General features: G+C 44.8%; 1 protein-coding gene across 5 annotated transcripts in view; it reads right to left on the reverse strand.

Annotated features, from left to right (window-relative positions):
- The window catches only part of LOC132689547 (NXPE family member 3-like), a 73301-nt gene that overhangs the window by 10826 nt on the left and 48053 nt on the right, over positions 1 to 14422 (reverse strand). For all 5 annotated transcript variants that reach the window (XM_078440433.2, XM_078440431.2, XM_078440430.2 and 2 more), the window contains one exon: positions 3950 to 4674. In XM_078440433.2, the coding sequence (XP_078296559.1) occupies positions 3950 to 4674 (725 nt within the window). The remainder of the gene's footprint in view (positions 1 to 3949; positions 4675 to 14422) is intronic.

Genomic DNA, 14422 nt, shown 5'->3' on the forward strand with positions numbered 1-14422 from the left:
GTCCTTCCAGGGAAGCGGGCCCCAAGCCCCACAGCCACATGTGAGTTCTCGCTTTTTAGCACATTCCGTGTTCTCTCAGGACATTTTATGGGCACTGCCTTCAGGATATACCCAGAAATGAATCACTGCGGACACCTCTACTACTGCAACCTGAAGCAGAGGCCTCCTACCTTTCAGTCTCCCTGATTCTCCCTTAACCTGCAGTCCATTCTCAATGCAACGGTCTGAGACCCTGTAAATGATGTGAATCATAGCGTGTCCATCTTCTGCTCAAAATCCTGCAATGACTCCCTTTACACTTACAGCAAAAAATCAGTGTAGTCACAGAGCCCTTCCTGTCATGCTGCATCCTTGGCTTAACACCGCTGGTCTTCACCTGCCCACCTCTCCGTCCCTCACCCCATCCCAGCTATTTGGCTTCCTTTGCTGTTCCAGGCACACTATGGTATTTCCTCTGCCTGGAACTCTCTCGTCTCAGGTACATCCTGGGCCAACTCTCTCATTCCCTTTAAGTCTTTGCATGAATGTCAGCTTCGTCTTCTTCTCCTTTTTTTGTAAGTTTATTTATTTTGAGAGAGAAAAAGAGAGCGAGAGAGCATGAGAGTGAATGCACATGAGTGGGGGAGGGGCAAGAGGGAAAGGGGGAAAGAGAATTCCAAGCAGGCTCCACACTCAGCATGGAGCTTGGAATGCCAAATTCTTTTTTTTTTTTTTTTAATTTTTTTTTTTTTAACGTTTATTTATTTTTGAGACAGAGAGAGACAGAGCATGAACAGGGGAGGGGCAGAGAGAGAGGGAGACACAGAATCTGAAACAGGCTCCAGGCTCTGAGCTGTCAGCACAGAGCCCGACGCGGGGCTTGAACTCACGGACCGCGAGATCGTGACCTGAGCCGAAGTCGGCCGCTTAACCGACTGAGCCACCCAGGCACCCCGGAATGCCAAATTCTTAATGAGGTCTATCCTGACCCCCTATTTAACACCGCAACCTGCCCCCATCGGACTTCTAATCCTTACCTCGTGTATGTTTTCAATTTCCCCTAGCACGAATCTCCTTCTAGCGTTCTTTTTTTTTTTAATTTTTAAAAGTTTATTTATTTATTTTTGAGAGAGAGGGGGAGAGAGAGAGGGAAAGTGAGGGAGGGAAAGAGAGGGAGAAGGAGAGAGAGAGAATCCCAAGGAGGCCCTGAGCTGTCAGCATCAGAGCCCGACGCGGGCCTCGAACCCACAAACCTTGAGATCATGACCTGAGCTGAAATCATGAGTCGGACGTCTAACCATCTGAGCCACCCAGGTGCCCCATCTCCTCTAGCATTCTATACTATTTACTTATTGTTATGTTTATTGTTTATCATCCTCTCTCCTGTTGTAAATAAGCTTTACCAAGGCAAGGTCCTTGCTGTATCTTCACTGCTGCGTTCCCAGTTCCAGCAGGGCCATGCATGTACAGTGTGGTCAGCATGCATTTGCTAAATGAAGGAATGGACTTACTGAAGGGGCTGTGTCTGAGGAGGAGAGGGGAATTTGCTTCTGGAGGGGAGAAGGGATGAGAATATTCCTACAAGCTAGAAAAATGCAGGAGTATGGCCTGCCCTGAGACTGTCAGGGCCCTAGTGCCCCCTAGAGGTGACAGCTTCAGGAAGCAGGTAAAGGATGATCTTAAGGACTCTGGACCCAGGTGGAAGACGCCTGCCCTCCCATCAGAGCCCAAGATTACACAAGCTTGAACAGCGGGCACTTTGGGGAGGACTACGGGAGGATCCCAGATGGCCAAGGCGTCAGTATCTTTGCAGGACCCTCGGTGAAGGGAGCTCTTCCCACCAGCCTGGCTGCAGAGGTCCTCAGATGGGATTAAAGTTGATATACAGAAAACACCTGACCTTGGGGCTGCAAATTCATGTCCGCTATACATTCCTCACGTGTGTGGTTATCTGTTTAACACCAAACTTCTATCAATACACTGTTAGCTCCCACAGGATGGGGCCACGTCTGCCCTGCTCTCTCATCCCCAGGACCTCTACGACTTTGGACCATGTCTGACAGAGCAGGGGCCACTTGACAGCAGCAAAACACTTGGGCCAAGATTGTAACAGCCAAGAGAGCTGAGATATGCTGTCCCTGTTCTAAGCACTTTATACACATTAATATATTTGCTCTTCACCCCAAGTCTATGAGGGAAGTACTATTATTATCCCCCTCTATGAATGAGAGAACAGAGGTTCAGACAGGTTAAGTGACTTGCCAGAGATCACATGGACAGAAGCTGGCAAGTCGAGCAGGTGGAGCCAGGATCAGAACCCACGTACTCTCACTCCAGAGACTTCTGGGATGTACCCCAAGTGACATCCTGATATGGCTCCTGTTTTTACCCTTAGATTTATTTTTTAATGTTTATTTATTTATTTTGAGAGACAGAGCTAGAGCAAGAGAGAGTGCAAGTGGGGGAGGGGCAGAAAGAGAGAATCCCAAGCAGGCTCCACGCTCAGCATGGAGCTGACATGGGGCTTGATCTCATGACCGCGAGATCCTGACCTGAGCCGAAATCAGTCGGATGCCTAACTGACCGAGCCATCCAGGCACCCCATAACCTTAGATGTATTTTTAATCAACCAATGCAAAAAGGATATGTGATTCTCCTTTTCTGACCAAAGGGAGCATAAGAATTGGTCTGGAAAGACCAAGGTTACCTGGTGCTAAATTCTCATGCCAGGAAGGAAATGTTAGTGGGAATTCCCCAGACACGAACTACTGAGAGCCTCCAGAGATGGGTACCTGGTGAGGCCAGCAGGCACCTCAGCACCGCCAGGGCCTCCGGCTCGGCTCACCTCCTCCAGTCCTCATGGCAGCCAGTGAGAACTTCTGTGCTCCTTGGGGTGGTGCAGCAGCAGCCAGCCTGCTCTGTAAACACCTCTGGCTCTTCTCTTCCCCCACTCAGTGGGGGTGTCCCTCCACCCCTACTCTGCCTCCACCCTGCCACCTTCTGGGACCCCATTTTTACCTCCACCCCCTACTCTCCCTGCTGGAGACCAGATGCACAGGTCTCCCACCTTAAAAAATGCCTCCCTTCTCCCTTGGGTCTCTCTAACCCCCACCCTGCCTCAGATCTCAGGGACAGTAGGCTGTTTGCCCATCTCCCCTCCATGACTCCCATCTTGTGTCCACCCAGGGAGGCTTGCCCCCACCCCGCCCTGAGACTGAGGACAGTTCTCAGCCTTTCTCAGCTTCCGGGCTTCAGGCTCTGCTCCCCTCTCACTCGGGGGTCACATCCACCCTCCATACTCTCCGACCACATATGCTGGTAATTTCTACCCTACATCTCTCCTTACAGGGGCAGTCAGAAGAGCAAAGATGCCTGCAATGCTTCTCTTCTGCCAGAGGTCCATGTTTCTCCTTCAAGCCTTAGCTAAATTGTCACCTGCCCAATCATCACAGGCAGGTGGGTTGCCCTTTCTCCATGTCCCCAAGCCACGCAATGTATACTGCACTTAGGCACTCATCACACTGTGTTTTCCAAAGTCATGGATCTCCATAGGGGCGCCTGGGTGGCTCAGTCAGTTGAGTGTCTGACTCTTGATTTTGGCTCAGGTCATGATCCCAGGGTCGTGGGATTGAGCCCCGTGTCAGAATTGACACTGAGTGTGGAGCCTAAGATTCTCTCTCTCTCCCTCTCTCTCTCTCCCCAACAAACAAACAAACAAACAAACAAAAATATAAGCAAACAAACAAACCCAAACAAAAGTCAGGAATCTCCTCATTGAAAACTTGTAGAGGGCAGGTATGCTGACCATTACACAGAAGTAGTCAGCACTTAGTATGAGACCTGGCACGCAGTAGGAAACACATCTAATAGAAGAGAATAGATGAATAAGAGTAGTTGTTCAGGCAGAATATCACAGGGACTGGGGTTCGAGGGTTAGGGCAGACATCCCAGATAATGCTGGGTTTCTTACCATGCCAGCAGGGCCTCCTCGTGTGGTGTGGTCACATTCCAGTAATGTCCACTTGAATGCCCTACCAGTGAGTTGCAGGGCAGGGTTGGGGGTCGAGCACAGAACCAGAGCTCACCAGAATCTTCATCCTTGTAGTGACAGGTAGACTCTTCCTCCCCAGTTAGCAGGGGGTTAACATTGCAAGTCACAATTTCTTCATATCCTGTGGGTCCTCGGAAATAGCCCATGAAATCAACTGTGGCCCATTGGTCTCTCCAGATTCCCCGCAGGACCCTAACTGCCTCGCTGGAGTGGATCAGCTGCACTCGCACCTGGGCCTGCCCAGCCCACAGCAGAGGGAAGGACAACAGGTAGGTGCCATTCTCCAGATCCTGGATATCCCCAGGGACTCCTGCCTTCAGGTGGGGACCCAGCAGCTGTGCCCGAAACAGATCTCCACCACAGGTCTTGGGCCTGCCCTGGTGGTCTCTGGCGACAAGGATGGCCTCTAGGGAGCCTCCCAGGGTGTAGCTGGCCTGGGAACGATCCCTCAGGTGGTAAGTGGAAGTCTGGGGACTGGTGGAGGCCAAAAGGTCCCCCGCATCTCCTGGGGTGGGAGGCCAGTGCAGAAGATGGGTCAGGTCCGAGAGCTCCTTGGGGAGAGAGCCAGAGGACTTGCAGGCGGGGCGGGGCTGTGGGGGCAGAGGGACCATGCTGTTAGGCCAGGAAACTCTGATGTACAAGATCTGTGGACAGAAAAAGAAGAAACTGTCAGTGGTTTGTGTCTCTTCACCTTTCTTCTGGGAAGGTATCAGTTCAACAGACATAGTCCTCCTCTGCCTGGTGGGTCTCAGGCAGGAATCCTACCAGCCCTATGTCATGCCGCTTCTGATCCAAAGCTGGTGTGTGAGCTACCACCACACACACGTGCAGATATCTCATGTTTAAAACCCTATGTCTTGGGGAGCCTTGGGTGGCTCAGTTGGTTAAGTGTCTGACTTTTGATTTCAACTCAGGTCATGATATTACCATTCATGGGATTGAGCCCCGAGTCAGGCTCTGTACTGACAGCACAGAGTCTGCTTGGGATTCTCTCTCCCTCTCTCTCTGCCCCACCCCCGCTCATGTGCATACACATACACACTCACTCATCTATCTACCAGTCCCCACTGGCTTCTGCCCCATCACCTGCTCACTTGGGATGCATACACTCTAACTGCCAGCTGAGGGGTGTCCAGGCTTGGACCTAGCCCCGCCCCCCCACTTTTCAGCTCTCCTCACCCATTACACGTCCTTCTCTCTCTGGACTCCAAAACCCAGGATAAATTCTCCTTCCCCTTTGTATTTTCTCTTTCTACAACCCAACCTTTATAATCTCCATCCCGGATTTGAGAAGGAGAGTTTCCTTCACACACAGAGGAATGAGCTAGAGGTCCACCTTGGGGAGTAGTCAATGGAATCAGACTTATGGGGTCGTGGGGTTTCTCTGCATAGGAGGCAAGAAGGAGAGATGTGCAGATAGAAGGGGGCAGTGGGGAGGGAGTGGGCTGTGGCTCCAGCTATCTCTAGCCCCCAACCAAAATCCAAGTCTCAGGTAACCACAAGCCTAAATTGGCCTTGCCTCAGGGGGACATCCACATGGCTCAAAATCACAGTACGAATGCTCAGCAATTCCTCCCAGGGAAGGAAGTAAATCCAGTTTGACGGCCCATCAGTATTTGGCAGTCTCTAGCATTTATTTACCCTGCTTCTGATTTGTCCTCTGACTACACTTTAGCGTCAGGGATCTGGACCCCTTCGCTCAGCCTTTCCTCAGCACAGACATTAGGTGACACATACACACTCTGGCCATGTGATACTCCCATGTTTCACCAGGGCCAGGGCACAGGGGATGCCCAAGGCCCCTCCTTATGTATCTCCTGGATAAAATCAACATGAGCAGGAAGAAAGATTTGGGGCCTACATCAGGAAGAAAGGACTGCAGCACACGGGGAGAGAAAGGAGGAGCTATTTCCTTCATGCAGATCACTGGGACCTGCCCCAGAGGCACTTACTTAAGCCCCTGGAATTCCAATTTTTCTGTATAGTATGAGTTGTTGGCATAGTTTGGGACTGAGAACTGCGGAGGCCACAGTCTTATCAGGCACCCATGCAACTGGGGAATGAGACCAGAGTCTGCCAGTGGCTCTGGGAGTGGCTTGACAGCGAGTCCTTTACCTGCAGGGCCTGTTGGAGCCACCACCCTGTCATCAAGGCAATAGTTAATGAGCTGGTCAGCAACTTTGATCAGTCAACAAGAAGGGATGGCCACTTTGTCAGGTTAGTGACAGGATGGAGGCTATTTCTCCTTCTCTTTGTTTCCCTTCCCGTATCAGAGGAGAAATAGAGGGCGGAGGAATGAGGGAGATATGTGTGAGCAGAGCATGCCTCCCACAGACTCATATCAGCCAGAACCTTGGCTGAACCTGGCAAGAGGGGACAGAGGGAGAAAGAATGGAGCAGAGGAGAATTTTGAACTGGATATGAAGGTGAAGTTTAAAATGAATAGAGCTGAGTCTTAGAGACATGAGATCGACTGAATTTCACAACTGAAATTGACTTAAAAGTTATGGAATTAGGGGTGCCTGGGTGGCTCAGTCGGTTAAATGTCCGACTTCAGCTCAGATCATGATCTCATGGTTCATGGATTGGAGCCCCGCATCGGGCTCTGTGCTCACAGCTTGGAGCCTGGAGCCTGCTTCAGATTCTGTCTCCCTCTCTCTTTGCCCCTCCCCCACTCACACTCTGTCTCTCTCAAAAATAAATAAACAATAAAAAAAAATTTTTTTTTAAGTTATGGAATAAGACAGAGATGTGGTTAAGGGGAAGGATAGTAGTGAACAGACACATTGCATAGCAACAACTGGAAGAATTAAAATTGTTTCAAATTTATATTCCAACGAGGTTCTCCCTAAACTGGTTGTAAACTCTCTAGTAAGCATGGGCCTTTGGTCTCTGCAGGCTGTGATGACCCACATTGCGGTTGATGGCTGTAGTCTTGCCCCTGGATTTTATTTTTTTATTTTTATTTATTTTTTTAGTGTTTATTTTTTGAGAGAGCATGAGAATGGAAGGGGCAGAGAGGGGGAGACAGAGGATTTGAAGCAGGCTCTGCACTGTCAGCTCAGGGCCCGATGTTGGGCTCGAGCTCATGAACTGTGAGATCGTGACTTGAGCCAAGGTCGGAGGCTAAACCAACTGAGGCATCCAAGCGCGGTTTGCCCCTGGATTTTAACTGCATGGACTTCAGTAGGCAAAAACTGGGTATCTGCTGTTGACTTTGATCTAAGAATCTGCTCCTAAAAAGGGGGTTAGATTATCAAGGAGAGAGAGCATATAGTTGTGGGGTTTTTTTGTTTGTTTGTTTTTTAATTTTAAGTAGGCTCCACACACAATGTAGGGCTTGAACTCACGACCTTGAGATTAAGAATCACATGCTCAGGGTGCCTGGGTGGCTCAGTCGGTCAAGCGACCGACTTTGGCTCAGGTCATGATCTTGCAGTTCGTGGGTTCAAGCTCTGCATTGGGCTCTGTGCTGACAGCTCAGAGCTTGGAGCTTGCTTCAGATTCTGTGTCTCCCTCTCTCTGCCCCTTCCCAACTTGTGCTCTCTCTCTCTTGCTCTCAAAAATAAAAAAACATTAAAAAAAAAATTTTTTTTTAAAGAATCACATGCTCTACTGACTGAGCTAGCTAGGTGCCCCTAGTTTTGTTTGTTTTGTGTTTTGGAGTATATCATCTCCACCCAAGTCAGGGGGTTCATCTGTCTAGGGGGGATTAGGATTTGTTTAAAAGGATTGCAAAAGGGGGGTCTGGGTGGCTCAGTCAATTAATTGTCCAACTCTTCATTTTGGCTCAGGTCATGATCTTACAGCTCATGGGTTTGAGCCCCACATTGGGCTCTGCACTAACAGCTCAGAGGCTGCTTGGGATTCTCTCTCTCTCCCTCTCTCTGTATCTCCCCTGCTCTTTCTCTCTCTCTCAAACTAAATAAATAAACATTAAAAAAAAAAAAAGGAATGCAAAGAAAAAGATGATACATAAAGGCCATAATGAAGGAGAGGAAAATGGACTAATTTTTAAAGCATGTTAAAATATCGGGGCAGCTGGATGGCTCAGTTGGTTGAGCATCCAACTTTGGCCCGGGTCATGATCTCATGGTTTGTGGGTTTGAGCTCACATTGGGCTTTTGGCTGACAGCCTGGACAGCGCAGAGCCTGCTTCGGATTCTCTGTTTCTTTCTCTTTCTGCTCCTCCTCTGCTCCTTCTCTCTCTCTCTCTCTCTCTCTCTCTCTCTCTCTCTCTCTCTCAAAAATAAGCATTAAATTTTTTTAAAAAAATATTAAAAGCATAGTTGAAGCTTTCCGAAATGACTAGAGAATGAAGGAAAGAAATATATTACCAGAAACAAACCCTCTTCTACAAAGAAAGAGGTGACACACAAATATTTTTGCCGACATTAAAATAACAAGTTATTCACATACTGGAAAATTCAAAAGCAGAAATAAGGCAAATGTGTTAGTAAGGAATTGCTTTTGGCTGGTAGTAACAGACATTAACTTCATTGGCATAAGCCAAGAAAATTTAATTTTCTCTCAATGAGTATCTGAAAGTAGACAATTGGTAGCTTTGGTCTTAAGGATGTCAGACCAAGGTCTCTCTTTGCATTTCTCTCATGGTCCCAATAAGGCTACTGGAGCTCCAGTCATCACATTCATTTTTGGGCAACACAAAGGAGGAAAATCAGGGCATCAAGATAGCTTTAGAAGTACCACCCAACAACTTTTTTTTTATATTTCATTGACTACTCCTGCCTATGATGGAATCTGGACATAAAGTCTTCTCCCCTTTCCCTGCTGGGCTCATTACCCAGCTTTGAGTTAGTAGAGAAGAATGGGAGAATATTTCTAAAATGAGGCAAAAGCCTTGGAGTCACCAGATTTTGTTCAGGAACCTGTTGAGAGGGAAACCAACATGGGGCTAACAGGGAAACTGCCCTCGGGAGGCATGTTTCTTGGGGCAAAGCAATGGCTGTGCAAGAAGCTGTGGTCACAGCCTTTGGGCAAAGCATGGAAGATGCCAACACACTGATAGACAGACATATTTCTCAAGGTTGTGTATTTACAGAACCCACACTTTATACAGCAATTGGATGTCAGGACCATGGAACCTAAAAGGGAACAGGAAATTGAGATGTTTCAAACATACATGATGTGGGGAAGATGGGCCCTTTAAGTAAGATCTGATGAAGTTTTCCCTACTGCACACTTCCACAATTTTCAAAAAGAAGGGGATGTCCCACACCCTATTCTCTGGAAGAGGAGGAAGCACACAGATTTTTCCTACTGCTATAGTATGCACAGGACATAAAAATCCAGTGGATTTTTCCTACTGCTATAGTATGCACAGGACACAATCACCCTTAGTGGGGGAAATGTCCCAATAAAATTTAAGTTCATAGGCTGTGGACTTCAGACAACCACTGTAGACCAAATGGTGATCCTGAAACCAAGAAGCTTTTCTCTTCCTTGCCTATTGACTTGCCTTTGGCTACCTCTGAAGCTCAGCTTGTTTCTTTGGCAAAACCAGAGACTGGATTATATTAGGCTCTAGGAACATTGTTTCCTGGATTAACTGCTCAGAGGGGTGGGAATTTGCTACCATTTTCTAACTTTGGGGGGTATGGGTCTAGTGCTGTGATAGTCTGGGAGCCCTGTTGGCTTTGGAGGCCATTCTTCCTTGTTCTCTTTCTTCCTTCATTCTAAACTCTCAGGGCCTGTGTATGTGAGACAGTGATCCTGTATAAGTGTGTCTCTTGTGCAGATCTGGGCTGTCCTGCAGGCAGGTTTCCCTAGGTCCAGACTTGGGGAGGGTGTTTGTGACAGACACCGTTGGTTGTCCATCCATATTCCATTTTTGTATAGCCAAATGTGATACAATATTATCATGTAGGATATTATTATTGGTCTGAGCCAGTCATGACATCACATTCTACACCTTCTCAATCTTTTTGAGAGTTTCTCAGCTCTGGCTATTAAGATACAAGGAGAGGTCTGATAACAGATATCTGAGACAGCTGTCACTCACCAAACAAAAAGGACCAATAAAGTTAGGACTGCCCCTATTTTATTTCCACCTAAGATGTGGATTCAGTGTCTGGAGGTGTGTCAGCCATCTTGCAATAAGAAAGAAAAGGCCGTTTCAAATTTTGTTTCTTCTCCACTACCCACATACTTCTTTCTGGTGCTGGGTGTCATAGGAAGCATGGTAGGGCCTCTGGCTGTTTCTTTGTGTGGTGATGCTGGGTTGGCACAGGGTGGGGGAGGAGTATTCCTGGAAGCCATTCCTATACTGAGACAACTAACTACAACTTAGCTATACACAAGAATGTCTGGAAACCACATCACATCAAAACTAAATGTTCCTCAACTCCAATTTCTCTTAACAGGCTTAAAAAAAAAAAATGCCCGTGACCACTCTCACATCACCTGACATAGAGGAAGTTGTAATAGAAAGATACATGACCTTAACAGATTGAGGTTAAAATATTTTACTACTATAAAGTTTACAGAACCACATGACACTGCTAGTGCCCCTCCCATGGCGTTGGTAGAGATCCAAGCTAGTTAGAGTCTGAACTTTTTTTTTTTTTTTTTTTTTTTTTTTGACTAGGCTCCATGCTCAATGTTCAGCTTGAACTCAGGACTCTGGGATCAAGAGTTGTATACTCTACTGACTGAGCCAGCCAGACACCCCTAGAGTCTGAACTTTGAGCCTCATTGGCTTCTTGGCAAATATGCCTCAGGTTATGGCAACAGCAATGCCAACTCTGCCACCTGCTGACTGCAATATGAAATACCATAATTTATATGACATCTCAATTTCAGAGATATTCAAATGTGAAAAAATGCACATCTTGGAATTGATGAAATATGATATTTACAACATGTATAAAAGATAAAGGACTAATACCCAGAATATAGGAAGAATGACCACAGTCAAAATGAATACAATAAATAGTACAGTGGGAAAATGGGGAAAATACATGAACAGGCATATTACAAAAGGGGAACTGTAAAAGAAAATAAACATCAGAAAAAGATGCTCAACTACACTGGTTATATGAGCTAGGAATGGTTACAGAAAAGCCAAAGCACAGTGGCTTAAGAATGATGGTCTTATTTTTCTCACAAAATGAGATGTCCAGGAATAGGGCATGAAAGGCTGGTTAGCGGCTCCAACAATGTCATCAAGGATCCAGCCTCCATATGCTGTCTTATTATGTTGACTTGCTGTTCATGGTGCAAGATGGCTGTCTATCCAGTGCTTATGTCCATGTGTCAGCAAGTAAAATGGGAAATAGCAAACTGTGCTTGGATTTTCCCCTTTAAATTAGGAAAGAAAATATTTTCCAAAAGCTCCACCCAGAAGACTTTGGCTTTATATTTCATTGTCAAGTGTCAGCTGACCACCAGAGCTAGGAGAATGACATTATCATGATTGGTTGAGACCAGTTACAATTCAGCCTGGAGGGCTTAGGCTTGGGTAAGGATTCATCTTCCCTGAAATTCAGGGATTTCTGAAGTAGCATGCTAGTAAACCAACTCTCCAGAAAGACAAAAAAGTCCTGGTTTAGAGGTTCTGTTTTTAGAGAAAGGTGTTTAACAGATAATTGACAGTCCTTTGCTACACTCAATATTACCTCTTCAGTGTCCACTTCAGATGTGACCAAGGTGGATAATGGATAAGGAGGAACTTCCCAGATGATGAAGCCAAGGACCATGGAAACCAATGTGTGGGGAGCCCTTCCCAGGGAGTAGAATGATTATATGCTGAATGCTTAGCTCTTCTCCTCCCTTCCCAAACTTCACCCCCAGCCTTCTTCCCAGACTCACCTCCTAGAAGACTGACAGCTAAGCACAGGCCACCAACCTCAAAGCAGAATCCTGGAAAATTTCTCTGAGGAATCTGACCTGAGAGGAAAGACCTAATGGTACTAACATACAGGTTCTCCAATCACCCTACATTGAAAAGCCACCACCCATAAAGCTTTCCATTTGTTTATTGCTAGTATATAGAAATACAGTTGATTTTTATATTTTGGTTTTATATCATTTAACTGTCCTAAATTCACCTTTTTAGTATTTTCTTCTTAAGGTTTTCTTCTTAAATGACATCCCCCTGCCCCTGCCCATGTAAGTGACATATCAATGATATTGATTCTCTATTCCATTAACATGGTATATCTCTTAATTTATTTAGGTCTTCTTTGATTTATTTCATCAGTGTTTTGTAGTTTTCTGTGAACAGATCTTGCACATATTTTATTACATTTATACCTAAGTATTTTTCTCTTTTTTGGGTGGTGCTATTGGAAATGGTATTTTTAAATTTTTTGATTCCAATTGTTCATCTATAGAAATATAATTCATTTGGTTTTTCAAAAAAATTTTTTTAATGTTTATTCATTTTTGAGAGACAGAGCACAAGCGGGGGAGGGGCACAGACAGAAACGGAGACACAGAATCTGAAGCAAGCTCTAGGCTCTGAGCTGTCAGTACAGAGCCCTACATGGGGCCTGAACTCACAGACCGTGGGATTATGACCTGAGCCGAAGTTGGACGCTTAACCAACTGAGTCACCAACCTCCCAAAAAAAACTTTTTAGACAGAGACTTCCTTTCCAATCTGCATACCATTTTCTCCCACTGCCTTATTGCACTGGCTCAGATTTCCAGTACAACGTTAAAGAGGAGTGCTGGAAGTAGATATCCATGCCATATTCCTGATCTTTCTGAAAAGCATTCAGTCTTTAACCATTACGTATGATTAAGTAGATTCCCTTTCTCAGGTTAAGTAAATTCTCTTTTATTCCTGCTTTGCTAAGACTTTTAATCATGAATAGATGTTGAATTTCATCAAATACTTTTTCTGCATCTATTGAGATGGTCATGTATTTTTCCCTTAGGCCATTAACATGGTGAATTATATTTAGTGATGTTTGAATATTGAGTCAGCTTCGTACACTTGGGATAAAATCCACTTGACAATGATGGTTCTCCTAGGAAGGTTTTTTTTTAACTGCAAATTCAATTTCTATAATTGGTATGAGACTATTAAGGTTATATATTTCTTTCTGAGTCATCTTTTGTTGTTTGTATCTTTTAAGGAATTTGACAAACTTTTAAGGAGTTTGTCACCATCAAAGTTATCAAATTTACTTGCTTAAATCTATTCATCTATTTAGTATCTGCAGAATATTTACTGACATACCTCTTGCATTCCTAATATTGAAAATTTTTATCTTTACTCTTTTTTCCTGATTAGTTGCACTTCAGGCTTAAGTTTTATTGATGTTCTCATAGAACCAGCTTTCAATTTTTTCTTTTTTTCTTCTGAGAAAGAAATTGAGAGAAAGAGAGAGAGAGAGAGAGAGAGAGAGAGAAGGGCAGAGAGAGAGGGAGAGAGAATTCCAAGAAGGCTCCTTGCTGTCAGCCCAGAGCCCAACGTGCGCATGATCCCAGGAACCATGAGATCATGACCTGAGCCAAAATCAAGAGTTGGACACTCAACCAATTGAGCCAACCAGGTGCCCCTCAATTTATTTTCTATATTGTTTTTCTATTTTCGATTTTATTTATTTCTGCTTTGATATATATATTTTTCTGCTTACATAGGACTTAATTGGTTCTTCTTTATCAGTTTCTCAGAACTCAGGTGGATACTGAGTTCATTGATTTGAGATCTTTTTTTTTTCTTTCTTTTTCCAAATTTTTATTTAAATTCTAGTTAGTTAACATGTAGTGTAATATTGTTTTCAGGAGTAGAAGAGTAGAATTTAGTGATTCATCACTTACATATAACACCCAGTGTTCAACACAAGTGCCTTCCTTAACACCCACAATCCATTTAGCCCAACCCCCCACCCACCTCCCTTCATCAACCCTCAGTTTGTTCTCTATCTTTAAGAGTCTCTTATGGTTCATTTCCCCCTCTTTCTTTTTTCCCCCCTTCCCATGTGTTCATCTGTTTTGTTTCTTAAATTCAACATGAGTGAAATCATATATTTATCTTTCTCTGCCAGAATTATTTCATTTGAGCATAACACACTCTAGCTCCATCTGCATCATTGCAAATGGAAGATTTCATTCCTTTTGATGGCTGAGTAACATTCCATTGTATATATATATATATACATATATATACATATACATATACATATACATATATACATATATATATATATACATATATATACACACACACACACACCCCACATCTTTATCCATTCATTGGTCAGTGGACATTTGGCTCTCTTCATAGTTTGGCTATCGTTGATAATGCTGCTATAAACATCAGGGTGATGTAACCCATCAAATCTGTATTTTTGTATCCTTAGGGTAAATATCTAGTAGTGCAATTGCTGAATTGTAGGGTAGTTCTCTTTTTAGTTTTTTG

Source organism: Panthera onca, chromosome E3 (genome assembly GCF_046562875.1).
Source record: "Panthera onca isolate mPanOnc1 chromosome E3, mPanOnc1 haplotype 2, whole genome shotgun sequence".
In the NCBI taxonomy this organism is placed as follows: Eukaryota; Metazoa; Chordata; class Mammalia; order Carnivora; family Felidae; genus Panthera; species Panthera onca.